Source organism: Hakea prostrata, chromosome 5, assembly GCF_041222555.1.
Source record: "Hakea prostrata isolate BN-2017 chromosome 5, UWA_Hpros_2, whole genome shotgun sequence".
Taxonomy (NCBI): Eukaryota; Viridiplantae; Streptophyta; class Magnoliopsida; order Proteales; family Proteaceae; genus Hakea; species Hakea prostrata.
In genome coordinates, this window is record NC_142604.1 from 46,340,334 (window position 1) to 46,358,444 (window position 18,111).

The 18,111-nt window shown below is 37.5% G+C and overlaps 2 protein-coding genes across 2 annotated transcripts in view; one reads left to right on the forward strand and one right to left on the reverse strand.

The window, feature by feature from the left end:
- Positions 1 to 264: 264 nt before the first annotated feature.
- On the reverse strand, positions 265 to 10,131 carry LOC149016147 (uncharacterized). Its single transcript, XM_089157268.1, has 6 exons — positions 10,058 to 10,131; positions 5,508 to 5,598; positions 5,108 to 5,280; positions 2,498 to 2,525; positions 2,158 to 2,266; positions 265 to 955 (listed from the first exon to the last, which is right to left on the reverse strand). The coding sequence occupies exons 1-6, from the start codon at positions 10,109 to 10,111 to the stop codon at positions 874 to 876; spliced, it is 537 nt and encodes a 178-aa protein (XP_089013394.1). The 5' UTR covers positions 10,112 to 10,131; the 3' UTR covers positions 265 to 873.
- A 1,531-nt stretch (positions 10,132 to 11,662) lies between these two features.
- Positions 11,663 to 18,111, forward strand: part of LOC149016148 (rho GTPase-activating protein REN1-like) — a 117,931-nt gene continuing 111,482 nt past the window's right edge. The window contains exons 1-7 of the mRNA XM_089157275.1: positions 11,663 to 11,893; positions 11,968 to 12,144; positions 12,293 to 12,364; positions 14,344 to 14,380; positions 15,219 to 15,295; positions 15,847 to 15,917; positions 16,042 to 16,120. Of these exons, the coding sequence (XP_089013401.1) occupies positions 12,115 to 12,144; positions 12,293 to 12,364; positions 14,344 to 14,380; positions 15,219 to 15,295; positions 15,847 to 15,917; positions 16,042 to 16,120 (366 nt within the window). The 5' untranslated portion in view covers positions 11,663 to 11,893; positions 11,968 to 12,114. The remainder of the gene's footprint in view (positions 11,894 to 11,967; positions 12,145 to 12,292; positions 12,365 to 14,343; positions 14,381 to 15,218; positions 15,296 to 15,846; positions 15,918 to 16,041; positions 16,121 to 18,111) is intronic.

The window sequence follows — 18,111 nt, forward strand, 5'->3', positions numbered from 1 at the left end:
ATTTGAATTAGCTGCCCTGCATTTCAACAGAGATTAGTGTATCCTAGTGTCTGGGGTTCTTTCACCATTTTAGCTCAGTCCTGTTAAGATCTAAGACTGTGCTGGAGGCTGCTCATTGGCTAAGCTCTCAATCCTGAAAAGAGAGAAAGAGTGAACATGAGTGAAACTCATGTGGAATCTACTAGAAATTTCACTTGTGATCTGTTTTATCAGTACTTAGAGGTGCGACTTATATGGTTGAGAAGTGTCAATGGGGCACATTGTTCTCCCCTAATCGGGAGGTGATCCAAACTCACCAATGTATCCAAAGTTGGGTGCTATTGGCATACTGAATCCACTAGTTGACCATGCAGCTGAGTGTAGAGTTTACATGTGATGAACCCAATAGGTTTCTCATTAATCCAATAGCCTGAATGAAATAATCTTTTGGGTAAGAGATGGAATCTTTACTCCAAGAGATAGAAATAAGCAACTTAACCAAAAGTTGGTAACCTATTTCCATAAACAGAAGATACAGGGGATTGACCAGCGATGGATACAGATAGAGCAACATAAACCAAACTGTAGCAAATTTGTTAGCATATCTGGATCCTTTTATTACATGTTGATCTCCACGGGAGCAAGCACCCACGAACAAACTGTCCATAGAACACCATGGAGGAGGTTTAGCTCATAGTTCAATTCAATTAGATGACTATTTTTCCACAACAACAAAGGCAACTGTTTCTAGAATCAAGAATATATACAAGGTAACAACGGCATTGAAAAATCAATTAATGTTGCCACACAAAGTAATTATGTTACACATCAACTCTATGTGAGCCACAACGAAAAGGCAATCCCAAGCATGTAACCATCAAAGAAGCTACGAGTTCAAAAAAACCTTGATATAACATGGCATGAAGTCTGAAAGCCCACTGACGCTGCCCTATGCAGTGCTGGGTTTTGATATATCCTGTTACATGCAAGTATATGCCAAGAAAAAAAAATACATATCAGTAAAAACTAGAGCATTTGGGAAAAGATGAACCACAAACATTACAGCAGGATCTCATTGATCAAATCAGAGTTTTCTTCTTCCCTCTTCATTTTTTTCCAATGCATGGTTCTGTGTGATGTACTCTACGGAGGATGTTAGGAAGAACATACTTGAATGTTTGGGGTAACTAAGAGCTAACCTGGTCCAGTAGCACTAAGAAACAGTCACCTAGATCCTGAGAAAACACCTTGGAGTAGGCTGAACCTTGACAACTATGAGCCATATTTGAAAGCTCTTTTCATTGACCACACCATTAATTTCACAAATAAAAATTCAACTCAGATCATTTCCAACACTTCTACCAAAGAGTGCTGAATCTAATAACCACCTCCTAGAAAAACTTCATTAGTTGATTACCTCACATCCATATAAAATCTATTTGGCTAGCTACAGTGCTCAAGCTTCATATGGTCAAGAATAAGGCTGTGTTTGTTTGCTGGAATAAAGGTGGGTTGGAAAAATTCTTTAAAAAAGGGTGGGATTTCTTAAATTTCCCTTGAAATCCTAAAATTGAAGATTATTTGGTTGTTTAGGGTGGGAAAGTGAGAGACAAGCTTCCTTGATTTTGAATCAAGGAAGCAATGGTTAGGTGGCAGTCCAACTTTCCCACCCCAAGGCTTTTTAAAACCCCACAAATTTGATGGGATTTTGTGGAAAAGTTTGGAAAAGTAAAAAGTGAGGATCCACCACTATCACTTTTCCACAAAATCATTTCCTTTCCTTTCTTTCCTTCTTCCTCACCCCACTACACATGGGGCCCACATGTTTTTTTTCCCACCCCACCTTTGCAAACAAATGCAGCCAAGGATCAGACATGAATGAAACTGATGGAAACTTCCTCATTGGGTTATTAGTAAAAGAGAGCAACCTGATAACAAGTAACACAACCCTTGACAACGTTGTTATCAAGCATCCATGGAACACGAAAAGATTCCTAATGATCTTATAGAGCAGAAATTGCCAACCACCCAAAACATAAATCATTGACACCCAGTTGATATAAAACTACATCGACAAAACCAAGCTAACTTTGAGAAGACCATAAACTGAATGTGCTGAGAGATATGGAAAGAATACATTGCATCAAATAATCAGGCAGCATAAATAATGCAACCTACCCAATGGCAGTTCCACTCCAGGATGCCACTTTATAAACAAATTTGCTTCCATCCCATGCCTTTCTGAGTTTTCCCCTTGTCTTCTTTACAGAGAATGTTTTGCTGAGAGCTAAAAACAAAGCAAAAGGGATGTCAGAAATCTCTCCACAAATTTCTGTCCTCGTCACAATTAAATCATATACATATTCAAACTCTGAAATAACAAAATACCAACCATAAGTCAAAACAGAAAGGAAAGAAATTAAAACCAATTATGTAGGTTTTGATATTACTCTCATTGGAACATGCAAGGCAGGATTGTTACAATGCATCCTTCACAGGACAAGGCAGTCAAACTAACCTTCTTGGAGTTGATTTGGAGTTAAATCCTGCATACATGGGTGCAATCTGTAAAATCCCCAGAAAAACATATCTCTTCTGACAAAGAAACTTGAATAAACTCAGCTTATTCATTAAAGATAATATTGCATAGCTCAGGAACCAATTCGTGCACTAACAGAAAATGACAATGAATTGCATGTGCAAGCAAAACTATGTTATGCAGACACAGACCATATATTTAGTAGTAAAATGAAGGCTTATAGAATTGTGAAGAGGGAAAAACCATTAGTAGCAGTTAAAGGGTGAATCCAGGAAGTGAAACTATGCAATTGCTAAGGAAGGTCCCGTTAAAAAAATCTGATCATCAAGCATCAAAGTTTCTCTCTATATGATTGGTGATATTAAAGTTCTAATATCCCAAAAGCTCAAACTCTTTTAAGTATAGGCTACAAGAATGTGTTCTTGTGTATCAACACGCATCTCCCCCACCCAGGCTGATTGATGCATACAAGCTCTGCATGTAACACAGTCATGTGGTGGTGCACTGCCATTAGTTGGTACCCAGGGGCTTTAAGCATAGGGGCACAAAAAATTACATAAAACAAACCAATATGCTTGTGTATACACAACAGGAAAAATAATAACTAAAAAAAGGGTATACTGAGAATATGTGGTAATTGAATGGTTCTGAACAAGCTTAAGCTAACACGTCATACTATGATGCAACAGACTACTACATGAATACTTTTTAAATTACAAGTTTCTCATTCCCAACAATAGATTTTGCAAGTCTGCTCCTCCAAATACTGTGGATCCCAATCCATTAGTGATAATCCATTTCAAACTGAAAAACAAGAAAAGAAAAGCACCAAACCCACTTTAAAAATTAGCAATGGCTGAATATATAGTTAACAGACACACTCTTTTTTAGCTTGTGGTCCATTTTAGGAAACATGGGGATGGAGATACAAATTTGTCCTCCCCTGTAGAGCATGTGACGAGCTGGAAAGGCTGATCTCCCTAAGTTCTGGGTCTCCAAAGATTTCAAAATCAGCATATGTAGTTAAAAAATGAATCATGGGCGAGAACTCTCCTTATGGTATGCATGACTATTTATAGATGTCCTAAACCAAAAGAATGATTGGATCGGTTCATATTGTGATAGGGAATGCTCCATCATCCCCTTCACAAGAGTCTCTATACTAGTCCGATTCCAGTCTTAAAGAGGTGGAAATCTAAAACAACAGGCATTGGAGAGGTTTCATTCAGTAAGGCTCTGTATAGAGTTTATGCTTCATATAGCTGTTTCTGAATCAGAAACCCTTCTTCTGTGTTCCTCAGATTCTGGAGTAAGTCTATAACAACCAATGCATTATGTTAAAACTGGAGAAAACTGTCTCCACTGCCACAGGAAACCAGAAACATGTAAGGAACACATTGAGGGAAAATGCATTAGTAGCCTATGACTGAAGTTGGAGAAAGAGCTAGGACAAGCAGCAGTGGATACTTAATCTGGAGACGTTCTGGGGGTCATTTCAACAGTAAAAATAATCAAAATTAGAAACAAAATCAATCATCCTTCAGGGTGAAACAGACTGAATATGGGAGTTTCAATAACAAACAGTCAAATACCTGAAATTTGGTCTGACTGTAAGGGAAATGGAGATGGCTACCTTCAATTGAAGCATCATGACTTTTGTTGAGACTATGAAAGCATTGCCTATACAAATTTGAGGTGAATTTTGGCAAAAGATATTCCAAAGGCACAAGGAGGAGAAAACTCCCAGTGACTTTTGGTTTTCTGTACGAGAGAGAGGTAGGAGATGCTTGCTCCCAAGTTCTAAGTGCAAGCAGTAAGGTCAGGGACAATTGAGTTCCAAGTGTGAGAAGAGAGGTCAGGGACGATGGAGTTCCAGGCATGACCGACAGGTCAGGAATGATGGGGTTCCAAGCGTGCGTGAGAGGTTATGGATGCAGTTCAAAGCACACCCCCTTCACTTTTCAGTTTGGTGAAAAAATTGCAATGGGCTGAAGACCTTAAGTCTTGAGTTGTGCATTGTTTCTGTATTGTCAATATATCTTCTTTTCATTCTCAAATGCACGGTAGAATTGGTTAACTCCCTGGTTATTTACCAGATAAAACAAAAAAGACTGGATAACAATCAAGTTTTGTATTTCTCCGCCGTAAAACCGGAAAAACACCAGAAACAAATTTTCAAGATGTTGCCATGGAACCCCTGAGAGGTCCACATAGGAAAGAATCAGTGTGGGACCACAGCTCATTATCAAAGATTGTGTGGGAAGAAATCCATATCTTGGCAGCCTAGGGATCTTTTTCCTTTGAATTTACAAAAGCATTCTATACAACATTCTTTAGTTCCCCATAAAAAAATGTTGGAGGAAATGAAAACTTGATTAATCACCAAAACGTTACATAAGCTAGACAGCAACATTCAGTGGTTGGAGCATTGTAGCACAATCCATCTTGTAAACAATCATCTACGCACATGTTGGGCCTATAGCAATTTTTTATCTAGTAAATGCATAGTAAAAGGAATATCCTTATTCTAAGTCAGATCTTAAAGAAAATATAAACACCACCAACAAAAGGAGGGAGAGTTGAACATACTTTAGTTTGATTTAGGGATAGCAAACATGAAGCCATGAAACATGCAATGCCCTCCACTATATCTTCTTCTCTAACTAGAACATAACCTTCAGGGTCTGACTCAACAGTGGCACCCAAATTTGTATTATCCCATAAATCATTTTCATTGACCATGTCCCAAGAGCTGCTTTCTTCTGTTACCACATAAATATACTCAGTTAGAACCTCAAGATCATAATGCTGCATTCCTAGCATCCATATCAAAAGGGGTAGGGGAACAAAAGTTGGGTAAATTAACTGAAAAATCAAACTGGAGGAGGATAGGTATGAAATTGTTTTTTCAGAAGTTTACCAAGCCAGAAATCCAAAAGAATTACACAAAAATGCTAGAACCACAGGGAGAAGGGCTTTGGATGCATACCAGCCATATTTTGCGGTATTGACACCTGGAAGTTCTCTAGCTTTTGAAGGAAGTTTGGTGATTCTACCCTAGATTTCAGAAGATCACACAACTGCATAAGATCAAAAAAAGACTTTTTATTTCATAAATGTTTAAGAAATTACAAAAAGTGACTACACGCTAAGAGATGTGGTTCCGTGAATTGACGTCCCATTGAAATGTATAGAATGAATACTTCTATACCAATAACCTCATTGAGATTTCTCCCTTGATTACAGAAAGAACAAAATTTACATACTTGCATTCTCTGATAAACTTATGCTGACTGACAAGATGGTCACAGGAAAAGCTTGTAAATTTCATATGAAACTATTTCATCATACTCCATCACATTTTACCATAAGGTTATTCAGATAGATTGGGAGAATGAAGGCAGTGAGTCCCAATCTGAGCAGTATTGTTCATGAAATGATGTCAGACTGTATACTCTATGGTACAGATCAAATCACGTACTGGTGATCCAGTCTCTTATGCCTTTTGAAAACTTCAACATATTTTACATGATTTCAAAGCTTAGAGTGTGATTTAGTGACCCGCACACATCAACCAAATAGACATATCAGATATATATATGGTAGCTAACACTAGATATCCAATGCATGACACTGACTCTTACTCTGAGTTCATATACTAAATGAAATCAGTATCAAACACATAGTCAACCAAGAAAAGGATAAGCCTAACATTCATCACAAAGAATGATACACTTTTCAAAATATAAAGAATCAGTAAGCAATGACCTGGCTCTTTTTTTAATCCCTTTAAGGAGAACAAGAAATTTATAAAAACATAGATTTTAGAGTAAATTTCAGATTGCACGCTTTTGTGGGGCTTAAACTTTGGGTTGCACACTTTAATGCCTTAAATTATAGATTCTACACTCTCTAAATTACAAGTTGCACACTCCTAACATTTCATCCAAGATTCGGTTAAGTCATGAGTAAAATGACCATATTACCCTCATTAGAGTCAAATGACATGACTACGCTTATTTAAAACCTCCCATGCCCCCCTGATATGGGTGAAGGGATTCTCCCTTCGCCCATCTTCTACCTACACCTCGTCAAAAACTGCCTACCGCATCGCCAGAAACCAACCTAGCCCCTCCCTTTGCTGGCGATCATAGCCCTCACCTTCCCCTATCCCTCTCTCTTTGACATCTACAGTTTGATTTAGAGAAGGAAATGTAGGTAAGCAGGAGAAAATTGACATCGGGAACTGCTGCACTTTTGCATTTCTGGTAAGTTTTGCATAAGTTTGAAGAAAATGTTGAGATTTTCAAACAGGAGAAAGATTGTGGATTCAGATAGTGTTGTTGAGAAAGATCGGAGTCGGAATGCTCGTTAGCTCCCTTAGGTTTATCTTCTCAAGTTTTAGCAAGCTTTCAAAGCTCTCATTTGGGTTACAGTGAATTCATCTCTCTCTCTTTGTTGCCGCCTTCTTCTCCCAATATAGAATTCAAACAACAATGCAATGGAGAAAGCAGGGAAACAACCAGTGGCGATGTTGAGCGATGCATGAAGCCCACTGATTCCTTCAATTTCAAATAGGTTTGTTGTCTTCTTAGCATCTGTCGTCTGACCATAACCCCGTCGCTGACAGAGTTGTAAGCGTAGGCTCTCACGAAGTAAGTTGTAGTTGGAACATTTCTTTTGATGGTCCAATTGAAGCTTTGCATCTCATTACCCTTTCAAATTCTAATTCTAATAGAAAGGAAAATTTGATTATAATGACGAGTAACTTACCTTGTCGAATTGGAACTAACTCGTAATATGGAAGATCAAATATGCCTTCAACAGCATATTTCCCTTCTGCAGAGGAAGGTCCATCGAGGAAAACAAGATCCATCTTCTCCAGAACTGATTTTGGCCATTTATGGACCTGTTTCTTCATGATTTCACCACTGGTTCTAAAGCCATGAAGACATAGAAATCTGGGTTTCTTCTATTCTGGTTGTTCTTTGTTTCCCATCTCTTCCAAAACCAAAAATTTATCGCTTCCATTGAAGCTGGAAGAACACTTATTAAGGTTTTTCTACAGCATGACAACTGGGGAAGAATTTGATTGATTCAATTTTATCTAGGAACTTAAATCTGAAGTGGATTAAAGGTTTGGGATCAATTCTGGACGAAGCAACAAGATCAGCGCATGAGAATCTTGTAACCATCACGGCATTAATGCAGATGCTATGGCTAAGTGATGTTTGATGTCAAAGAGAGAGAGACGGAGGCAGGGGAAGGTGAGGGCAATGGTCGCTGGTAGGGTCAGGGGTTGTGGTGGTTTCCAGTGATGGTGGTCAGATTGTGGTGGTTTCTAGCGATGGTGGTGGGCAGTTTTCTGCAAGATGTAGGTATAAGATAGGTGAAGAGAGAATCCCTTCTCCCACATCAGGGTTAGGTATGGAAGGGTTTAAATAGGGTTAGTTATGTCATTTAACTCTAATGAGGGTAATATGGTCATTTTACTCATGACTTAACAGAATCTTGGATGAAATGTTATGAGTGTGCAATTTGTAATTCTGAGAGCGTACAACCTGTAATTTAGGGCATTAAAGCATGCAACCTAGAGCTTAAGCCCCACTAAAGCGTGCAATTTGTAATTTACTCTACATTTTAAAGCATTTAAAGTGTTTCATGCAAAATCAACATTAGTATTTTTGTTTTTACCCAAAATAAATAAAAATACCAAATTTATTTTCTAGAGACATCACGGATAAGTTGCAGAGGGGTATTCCCCATAACATCAAGAGATGGATCAGAAGCAGGATAAATTCCCATGGCCTTGTGATGCAGCACAATTTGAGATGAAGTTCCACTTGCATGAATTTTCTGTCTATTTTTGAGGAACTTAATTGCCAAGAAGATAACTGAGTTGAAGGGAAAATATTTCTGAGAATTATCTGCTAACTGCTTGCTGATCATTTGGGCACACAACCAGCTATTTGTGATTAAGATTGAAGTTGCTTAAACAATACGACTCTCAGTTACTGTTCATGCTACAGTGACATGCACTGTTTAATAGGATATTTTTTTCTTGGTTATTTTATGGGATAATTAGGTAAGCATTTTTTTTATTCGCACAGGATACTTAGGATTAGTTTTGCATAATATTAAATTGCTAAGAGTCCTAGTATAGTTGCTTTCTTATTGGAGTATGCCTGTTTTATTATTTAAATGCGCTTGTAATCAGCCTATTGAAAAAGAAAAAAATATGAATTAAAGCTTTAGCTTTGTATGTTTGCACCCCCCCCCCTCTCTCTCCCCTCATCTGTTTTTCTTTTGTGTATTCTTCTCCCTCTTCCCCTACTTCAAGCCTGATTTTATCAGATTTCCCCTTCTTGCCCCTATCTTATTAAACCTTTTTTCTTCTCTATTCCATCCTTCATTACCTTGGTTTCGAGTTTGATTCAGGTAGAATATTGAGAACCCTTTGGTTTAGACACCACTCTTTCACCAGCAGCCTAACTTAAGACCTACACAAACCATACAACTCTGCTTTGAAACAAAAAAATTCTTAGTTGTTAAGAAACTGCCATCTTTATAATATTTACCTCCTACAAAAAGGTATACATCCATCCGGTTCTATCTACGGTGGAGTTACCAACTGTTACAGTTATGACCTAGTCTTTCATAGAGGTCAAGTCCCAGTGACTTAAGTAAATCCTTATTTCTCACAAAGGAAAACTTCCTTCTCCTTGGTCCCTTCACCAGATTTCATACTTCCCCATGAACAGACTGGGAATTGGATTGATGAATCAGTCATGAACAATTCCTCCAATTCCCGTCATTTTGCTCTGTTTCTGGACAGTTCTGCCCGGTTCCAAACATTTCAGATCTCAATGAGCAGTAATCTTTATTCTGGGTCTCCAAATCACATTCTATGTGTCTCTGGGTCTCTGTTACCACCTACAGATGTATTTTTCATAACCCAATCTAAATACTTTTGCATACAAATTCACCAAAGACAACTATAACCCAGAGTATTTGGGGAGATGGTGAAGACTAGGTTTCTTCCCATAAGCATCATTAAATTGTGGATAGGCACAAGAAAAAATCTGAGTTTATAACAAAAGCCCTTGAAGCTGATGGGACACGTTAAATCGATCTCTTTAACCTATCTCTTACTATGCTGGCCCAATCTAGTGTCCAAAGATTAGAATAGACTCATTAAGTAATAGGGGCATCACAGAAGTTTAACCAGTGATAATTCACAACCGATACAAAGGATAATCTGGTAGATAAAACAGCACTATATTGTGGAACAAAATCATCAGAAAGGTTCAAAAACAGATTTAAATATCGTCATTTTTCCATTGCCCCTACGATAAGAACACTCACGCTAGTTCCACCAAATTAACTTAAATCAATCAAACAGTGCTGAATTTAGCACAATTACTAAACCATATGCTAAAGGGCTCAACAATATCCATCACACACAAGAAAAAGAGTTGAATATCAGTTAAAATTCAACCACGGCATCGAAGAGTAAAAACAGGAAAAGGAATTCCTTACCTCGAACATCTCATGATCACCACACTGGGACGAAGAAACCTGGTCAATCGCCATCCCGGCGTCTTCTTCCTCCCTCCCAGGGGTGTCAATTTATAGCTCAACTGTTAAAACCGAACTGCACCGACCGTTATAGCCCGAACCGAGCCTTAATAGGCCGTAATGGGCTGAAGGTTGTGGAGCAAACCGAACCCAACCCGTTATAACCCGTTTTGTAATTTAACATTAAATAATATTTTAATCATTATATTACCATTAAGTAGTAGTTGGTATAGAAAAATAAAAAAAAAATAATAATAATAAATAAATAAAAAAAAAAAGAAAAAAAAGAAAAAAAAAATAGTCATTTTACTACTTAATATCTAGGTTCTTGATTTCTACAGAATAGGTGGGTTTTTTTTAATAAAAATTGACCAATAGCAACTTTGCTTTCTATATAATTTTCGCTTTTGTTGTAGGATGCTTAATTGTTTATTCTTGTTCTTTTTCTTAAACACCATAAATCGTTAGTTAACCCGAATCTAAACCGTTAGCTCAAACCGTTAGTTAATCCCAACCCAAACCGCATCAGACATAAACCGGCCCGAAACCGTTATTTTGCTAATGGGCCGTGTTTGAGTTATGTGTTTTTCAGCCCGAAACCGTTAGACCCAGCTTGAAACAGCCCCAAACCCCACAGTTGACACCCCTACTCCTAGCATTGTCACCATCGTTTTTGAGCCACCCAAGAGCTCTCTGGCACTGCTCAAGCACAGCCTGCAAGTCTTCAGTCTTTACACCTTTCTTGATTTATTATCACGATTGGTGACACAAAGCTAGTCTTGACTTATTTTCCTGAGGTGTAACACACTGTTATGTTCATGTACTTCGAACATAGAATCCATATGATAGAAAAGGATTTTTCCCTATTTATCCACCAAAAAATTGTTGGTTTCTTTAGAAAGATAACAAAGAAAAGGAAAAAGAAAACAGAAGACCAAATTAGAACTTAGCTATACCTTTGTACCCAAATTCGAATCTCCATATGACAATATCGGGTGGTATTTTTCAAAACTTGGATGATGTGTGATATGCTAAAAAATAGATTGATTAATACTATTGACCAATCAACAAATCAACATATGCATAAGTGTGATAAACCACAATTTTTATCTTAAAAAAGATAAATAAGTATGGTAAACCTTATTATGTACACCAAGGTAACCTCTTTTAGTTCCACTATCAAGTGCATTAGCTCACCTCCCTCCAAGTGCAAGACATTATCAAGTTCCATAGAAGAAAAGAAAAGGTAAAAATGATTCATTGAGTTTGGAACAAGGATTTCATGGTTGATATGTAAGATGGAATTTTAGCAAACTCAGCCTCTCTTTACTTGTTAGTTCTTACGACCTCTGCTCACAATGCGACATCATTTCTCTTAGGAATGTAGTAAGTTTGTTATCTTAGACATGCATCCCTTTAGATCTCCAAAAAGAAATGAAGATGTGAGCATGGGGGTTTGAATATGTAAATTAAAATAAAAACCTCGAAAGTATAGAATAAAAAAATCGATATTTACATTGATCTTTTATCGGTTATTATGTGGAGCAATCCCAAGAAAGTGGCATCTGCATCGTCATCCCGTATGGAGTTTGTGCTTGTGGATATATCATATATTGATGTAGATGCTCCCGCATTCTTGGGACTTGTTTAAATTCTGTTGCTTGATTAACGGTTATCGTTGAGAAATCCAAGAACCTCAGGGGAGGAGACAGAGAATTTCAACTTTCGCACTTTTCCATGTCTCTCCTCCCCATTTCGATAACTGTGTACTTTCTTTTATTTTAACTCCTAGACAAGGTACATGGCATCTTGCATTTTTGTTTTCCAGTGTTTTTCTGTTATTGATCAATCATAATAATCATATTTGACAGGGAAGGATTATTGTATCGGATGTTTTAATTAAGGAAAGCACCTTGGCACCTCATGTTGATCGATGATATTGCAGGAGTCTGGGTTGGGTTGGGTTGTGTCGTTGATTCCTGCTCGGTGATCTTCTGGGATGTGATTTGGAATTAGGGATGGTTACCCGAAATGCAGACTCTTCTCAGGTGAGAATTGGGTGGTTCAGCTCATTTGCAGCATTAACTTCCCCTCTACTGGATTTGTGGGTGATGGAGGTGATTTAATAATGTTCGATGACAGTGCGATGTAACAATGAACGTTTTTTTTTTTTTTTTTTTTTTTTGTGTGTTTCAGGGAGTTGGTTGGTCGAGCTCTCCTTCCCATGGGCCGCATGTTGGACAGCTGCCTTATCGTGCTGGGAACACTGTATTTCATTGTTTATTTATTTATTATATTATTTTTTATCTCCTTAGGCTTTTATCTGCATCATACGCTACGCTCATGACTATCCATTAATGATTTTGGTCCTCTTTGGATGGCTTAATTTTTCAGTTGTAAATCTTTTATGCCAGTATAAGCTCAATACTGAGATATTATACTTTGTGAATCTCTGGTTTTCATAAAATTTCTCTTCTATGCTATTTTTAAGCAAGGATGTGGTTGGCAGGATAAGCTTATGTAAAGAACAATTATTTGGTAGGGTCTCTTTAAAGATGATTATTTCAATGTGTCAAAGCTCATTAGTGCATTCACTTGGATAATTATTTTAAGGTGTCGAAGCTCATTATTGCATACACTTGGCTGTTAAGTTCAATGAGATGGGAAAAGTACTTTTAATTGGTAACTCCAATTAGTTGATGTACTTGGATTCTCTTTTCAGATAAGCATTTGACCATTTGGTTGGCAAAACTTCATAATAGTGTCTGAGTTTTCCATCAGTGGAATTGAAATGAATCTAGTTCAACTAGTATCTTAATCGTATTTGAATGTCAAATTATGAATTGATCTTTTATCTTTTAATAATTGTGGTATCCTCTACTGTATTTATTTCAGTACTTGCTTATACTACAATAATTTTGGTGGCATAAATCAATGATTTTACGTTTGGTTTTACGCCAGAAGATCTAAAATGGAAGTTATTTACCTTATTAGAAGACTATAGAAATAAATAGTGTAAGAAATATCTTCATATAGTTTTTCTTGACACGGAAAAAGCTTATGATAGAGTCCTTAGAGCGTTCATTTGGCAAGTACTAGAGACAATAAATGTTACAAGTAAATATGTGGACATAGTTAAAAATATGTACGATGGTTCAGTGACAAGTATAAGAACAATGTGGGGATAAGGATGGTGAATTCTCGATTACAATTGGGCTACATCAAGGATCAGCTTTAACCACATATTTATTTGTACTTGTAATGGTTTATTTAACAAAAGACATTCAAGATGAGGTTTATTGGTGTATGTTTTTTTGATGATATTGATTTGATAGATAAAACAAAAATAGGAATTAATACCAAGTTAGAATCTTGGAGAGCAACTTTGGAATCAAAAGGCTTTAAATTAAGTAGTATGAATATGGATTTCTAGTGTAACTTTTGTTATGATTGGACGAATAAAAAGGTGGTGAAACTTAATGAGAAAGAGATTCATAAAGTGATTATTTTTGGTAGCTTGGCTCAATCATAAATAAAAGGAGTGATGTACAAGATGATGTTTTTTGAAGAATTAAAATTGGGTGGATGAAGTGGAGAGGTACATCCAGGGTGTGTGTGATTGACATATTCCTTTAAAGTTCAAAGAAAAATTCTAGAGGATAGTCGTTTGACCAGCTGTGCTACATGGTGCAGGGTGTTGGGTTGTTAGAAAATGTCATATAGATAAACTTAGTGTAGCAAAAATGAGGATGCCAAAATGGATGAGTGGCAAACTAGGAAGGATAAGGTAAAGGACGATCATATTAGAGCTGATCTAAGAGTAACTCCGATAAGTGATAATTCATGAGAAAGTCAATTGAGGTGGCATGACCATTTCAATGGGGGCCCTTAAATGGCCCTGTATGGAGACATGATTTGGTCCAGATTGAAGGAATCAAAAGAACAAGGGGTAGACCTAAGATAACTCTTACAAAAACGGTGAGAAAGGATATGCATAGCTTAGGCCTTGTATTTAGTATGGCCTCAAATAGAGCTGATTGTAAGGCAAGGATTCATGTAGAAGAACCCCATTTAGTTGGGACATGGCTTGTTGTTGTTGTAAGTCAATGATTTACATTATCTTGTTATGCTAGCTCTCATGTTAGGTCCTAGTAGGGAAGTTCTTTTAAGTTTATTTTCTTGTTTTCATTTCATTTGTTTAAAAGTCATAATGCTCCTTTATCCTAAATTTCATATTTCCCATACAGGTTTTCAAGAGTGGGACACTTTTCATTTCGTCAAAAGGTGTGCTTTATCCCCCCCCCCCCCCCCCAATGCACAAGATAGTACTTTGTGGCTACCTGGTCTTATGATGCTTAAAATGTTTGTATGGTTTCTCTATCTTAAATGTTCTTCATGGTTTTTCCTTTGGCCTTTGGGTAACCAATCAGAATATGCGTGTCTCCAGGATTATCAATGTTAAATCTGAGTTAAATGCTTTTACATTGAGGAACACTTTTCCTTTAATCTGGATATTTTTGGACATTAACATGGCTAAATTAGTCGTTTTAGTAAATTGATGCAAAGTTTTAGATTAATGGTGCATTTGGTTGTGCTCTTTGAAGGTGTTCTACCAATAAAAGGCCATATTCCCTGTCTGACCATGTGATCTAACCAATTTTAATCAATCAATTTCTCATAGATGCAGGATTTAACATCTTTCTTTCATGTCATATCCAAAACCACTAGATTTTGATGAACATGGATAATACCATTAAAAGGTTACTTCCGAGTTGAAGAAACAGGGTAGGCTAAAGAGCTCCAAATTTAATGAGATCTATGCTAGTGGGAAAATCTCTTGCAGTCTTTAGTTGTATTCAAGCCCTTCAGGGACAGGCTGAACTAAAAGTGTTTGTCTAGTTAAATCCACCATCTTTGCTTTCATGTGGACAAGCAATGATTTTTAGGCTTATTTAATTTGAAACTTGATTATAGTTGCAAGAGATTTTCCCACTTTCTAACAAACAGAATTTGACATCTTACAACCATTTTTTGTTGCTGGAAGTATATCCCAGTGCTTTTAGTGTTGCCTGTTAGATATATGGCTTATCTGAATTAATGTTGTGCAATTTATGATATGTAGGAATCGGATGGACATCGTGGAAGAAAAGATGGTTTGTTTTAACCCAATCGTCATTGGTCTTCTTCAGAAGTGATCCAGTATGTGATTGTGTTTCTTTACTGTTTTCTGAAACTTGTGATCTGTTAGTTTTTGTAAATATGACAAAACACAGTAAAGATTTCTTGGATACTTCACTGTGTCAACTCTGTCTGCTCATTCACCTTGATGATTACAATCATTATATGCTGTTCAGCTTGAACTGCAATACCATAGCACTTCTGTTCTGGTTGATCTGGCTTAAATTGTACAAGTTAATAACTAATTCTTTTGCTTAATTAAGCAATATCATTAAAAGTTTTGGCACATGTCCAATAAATATAAGTACTTCCATCAATGCAGGGTGGATCCAACGGTTGATTCAATACCCTAAGACCTTGGACCCTCTGCTTGGCTAATTGGTCAAAGCTTGATGTTGACAATACCTAGTGTTAACTCTTGTTTCATCAAAAATATTGATTCTAAAGATTATTGTTGTAGATGATAGGGCTGTTTTACTCTTTTGAGCATTTTAATAAAAGGTTTGACTTACTACTATTTTACTTGGAGTTGTATCACTCAAAAAAGCTGACTTACTACTATTTTACTTTAGAGTCTTGTCACTCAAAAAAGTGGTGAGACGAATCTTACCCTTGGTGGTATTGACCTAAACAACTCAGGCAGGTCAGTTTTGCTTCCTTGAATTTCAGACTTTCAGTTAGCTTCTTTTGGTGATTTTTTTCTTGATGAATCTTTACGCTACTTTCTTCTTGCTTGCTAATGTTTCTTTTATGTTTTTCATCTATAGTGTTGTTGTCAAAGCAGATAAAAAACTCTTGACTGTGCTCTTCCCTGATGGTCGTGATGGGCGAACTTTCACACTCAAGGTGCTTCTGTTGTCTTAAAGATGTTTACGGAATTTGTTGTAGGAAACTTCATCCAAAATGTCCATATAAGTGCTCCTGTTGCAAGGGTTTTGCATTCCCTTGCTGTTACAGAACACAAATCAATAGACAATAAATTAAAATAGTGGACGTTAGAGAGCAAGAAGTAAGGAGCAGATACAGTGGTGATTCACAATAGATTCAGCTTGGAAAACCATGGTGGGCAATGCCTTCTATTACAGACACAATATGATTAATCTGAATAAGAAACCTAGTCTAAATGGGGAACATGCTTAGAATATACTACTGGCAACTAACTCCTGTAAGCATGAGATAAATACAGAGTAAAACAGATATACTGTGATAGGGATGAGAGTCATCAAGGTGTCCAGGCACGCTCCTTACCTAGGTGTATTGCGTTGGATGCCTTGCTGGCGTCGCGTAAATTTTGGACTCCCTACAATGCTTTTGTTGCCTTCCTGTTTGTTAACTTTGATGAGGGCACCACCCGTATTGTGGCTTAACCCCCCGTGCAACTTAACATTCCCCCTTCAAGTTGGAGCATATAGGTCATCCATGCCCTTCTTGTAACATATTCTCCAGAAAAAAAGGTCCAAACAAAGTTTAGCAAGTATATTAGAAAGCTGATCAGAAGATAAATCAAATGGAGTAACAATTTTTGCATAACGATGCTTTGCATAAAGTTGACAGTCAACCTCAATGTGCTTGGTTTTCTCATGAAACACGAATTGCTGGCAATGCAGACTGCAGCCTAATTGTCAGGAAATGTCTTCATTGGTTGCGTGATCAGAAAACCCAAATCTTCAAGTAGAAATTTCTACCATGTCAACTAAGCTTATAGTATGAGCCATAGCTATTCACTCAGCTGCAACCATAGTGCAAACCTTTGGTCCAACTCGGCATCTCAGTAGGTACTGAGATGCCCGAAATTCCAAAATTTCGCCGAAATCTATACCATTCCATATCGGCCTCCATTTCGTTTCAGTCTGCACTGAGATAGTGAAATTTTGGCTCAATCTCACCAAAATTTCTCGAAATTTTCAACTATGGCTGCAACACTGGATCCATTCACAAAGGGGTCTCGGTCCAGATGGAGAATTGATGATGTAACCAGGAGGGCCCCCTCTAAGGCAATGCAGAAAGAAGGGCAATCAGCCCCTTTCTGCAGCCCTAAGGGGTGCTGAACCCAGTAAGGGGCAAAAGGGTCATCTCGCCAGCCCCTTTAGAGTCCCCATAGTCCTAGTAAAATCCAGAATCTTTTGATTTGTCTAGATCTACTCTGTATTTTGAGATTGAGTCTTTGGTTAGTAAGTTATGACAGAGTCCTAGTTGGAATCCTACTTTCAAGTTGGATTCCTTCTTAAAGTGGAAGTTTAATTTTACAGTTTTTATTTGTTTAGGAGTTCTTAATTAGATTTCCTTTTCTAGTTGTTTGAGTTGAGTCTTAATGTGAGAAGAATTCTGGTCTAGTTGTTTGAGTTGAGTCTTAGTGAGAGAAGGAATTCCGGTCCAAATAGAATTCCTTGTTGAGTCCTAGTTCGAGTAGTCTTCTTTTATTTGTTGAGTCCTAGTATGATTTCCTTCAGTTGTAAGGCCATAATAGACTAACCCCCTGTGTAAACAAAACAGTTGTTGATTATTGGATAAGGTGAGAATTAAAGGAAGACTATTGGAGTCATGTTCCCTGGGATGGAAGTCTGCGGCTGGTTTGAGAATTCTGATTTTGCTTAAGATCATCAACCTCTCTCCCCTCTACAAGTACTGCATCCCCAACCTCCAACCCTGCACTCTCCCTTCCCCTTCCCCCTTGCGCAGCCCTCTCCTTCCTCTCCTTCTTGTTCTTCTCCTTGCAGCAACCTGCAAATTCTCCGAAACCCCAAAAAACCTTGTGACTCTTCATTCCCTTCCCTAAAACCTTCCCCCTTCTAGAATTACACCACCCCCTCACCCACAGCCTTTGACCCTAAAACAGC

Bases quoted from the DNA above. Each gene is read 5' to 3' on its own strand.
- LOC149016147 (XM_089157268.1), bottom strand. From the start codon at position 10,111: ATGGCGATTGACCAGGTTTCTTCGTCCCAGTGTGGTGATCATGAGATG. The intron at 2,526-5,107 runs GTATGTTCAACT...CCATGTATGCAG, and splicing joins TATCCCTAAATCAAACTAAA to GATTTAACTCCAAATCAACT. The intron at 956-2,157 runs GTAGGTTGCATT...TGCATGTAACAG, and splicing joins TGGAGTGGAACTGCCATTGG to GATATATCAAAACCCAGCAC.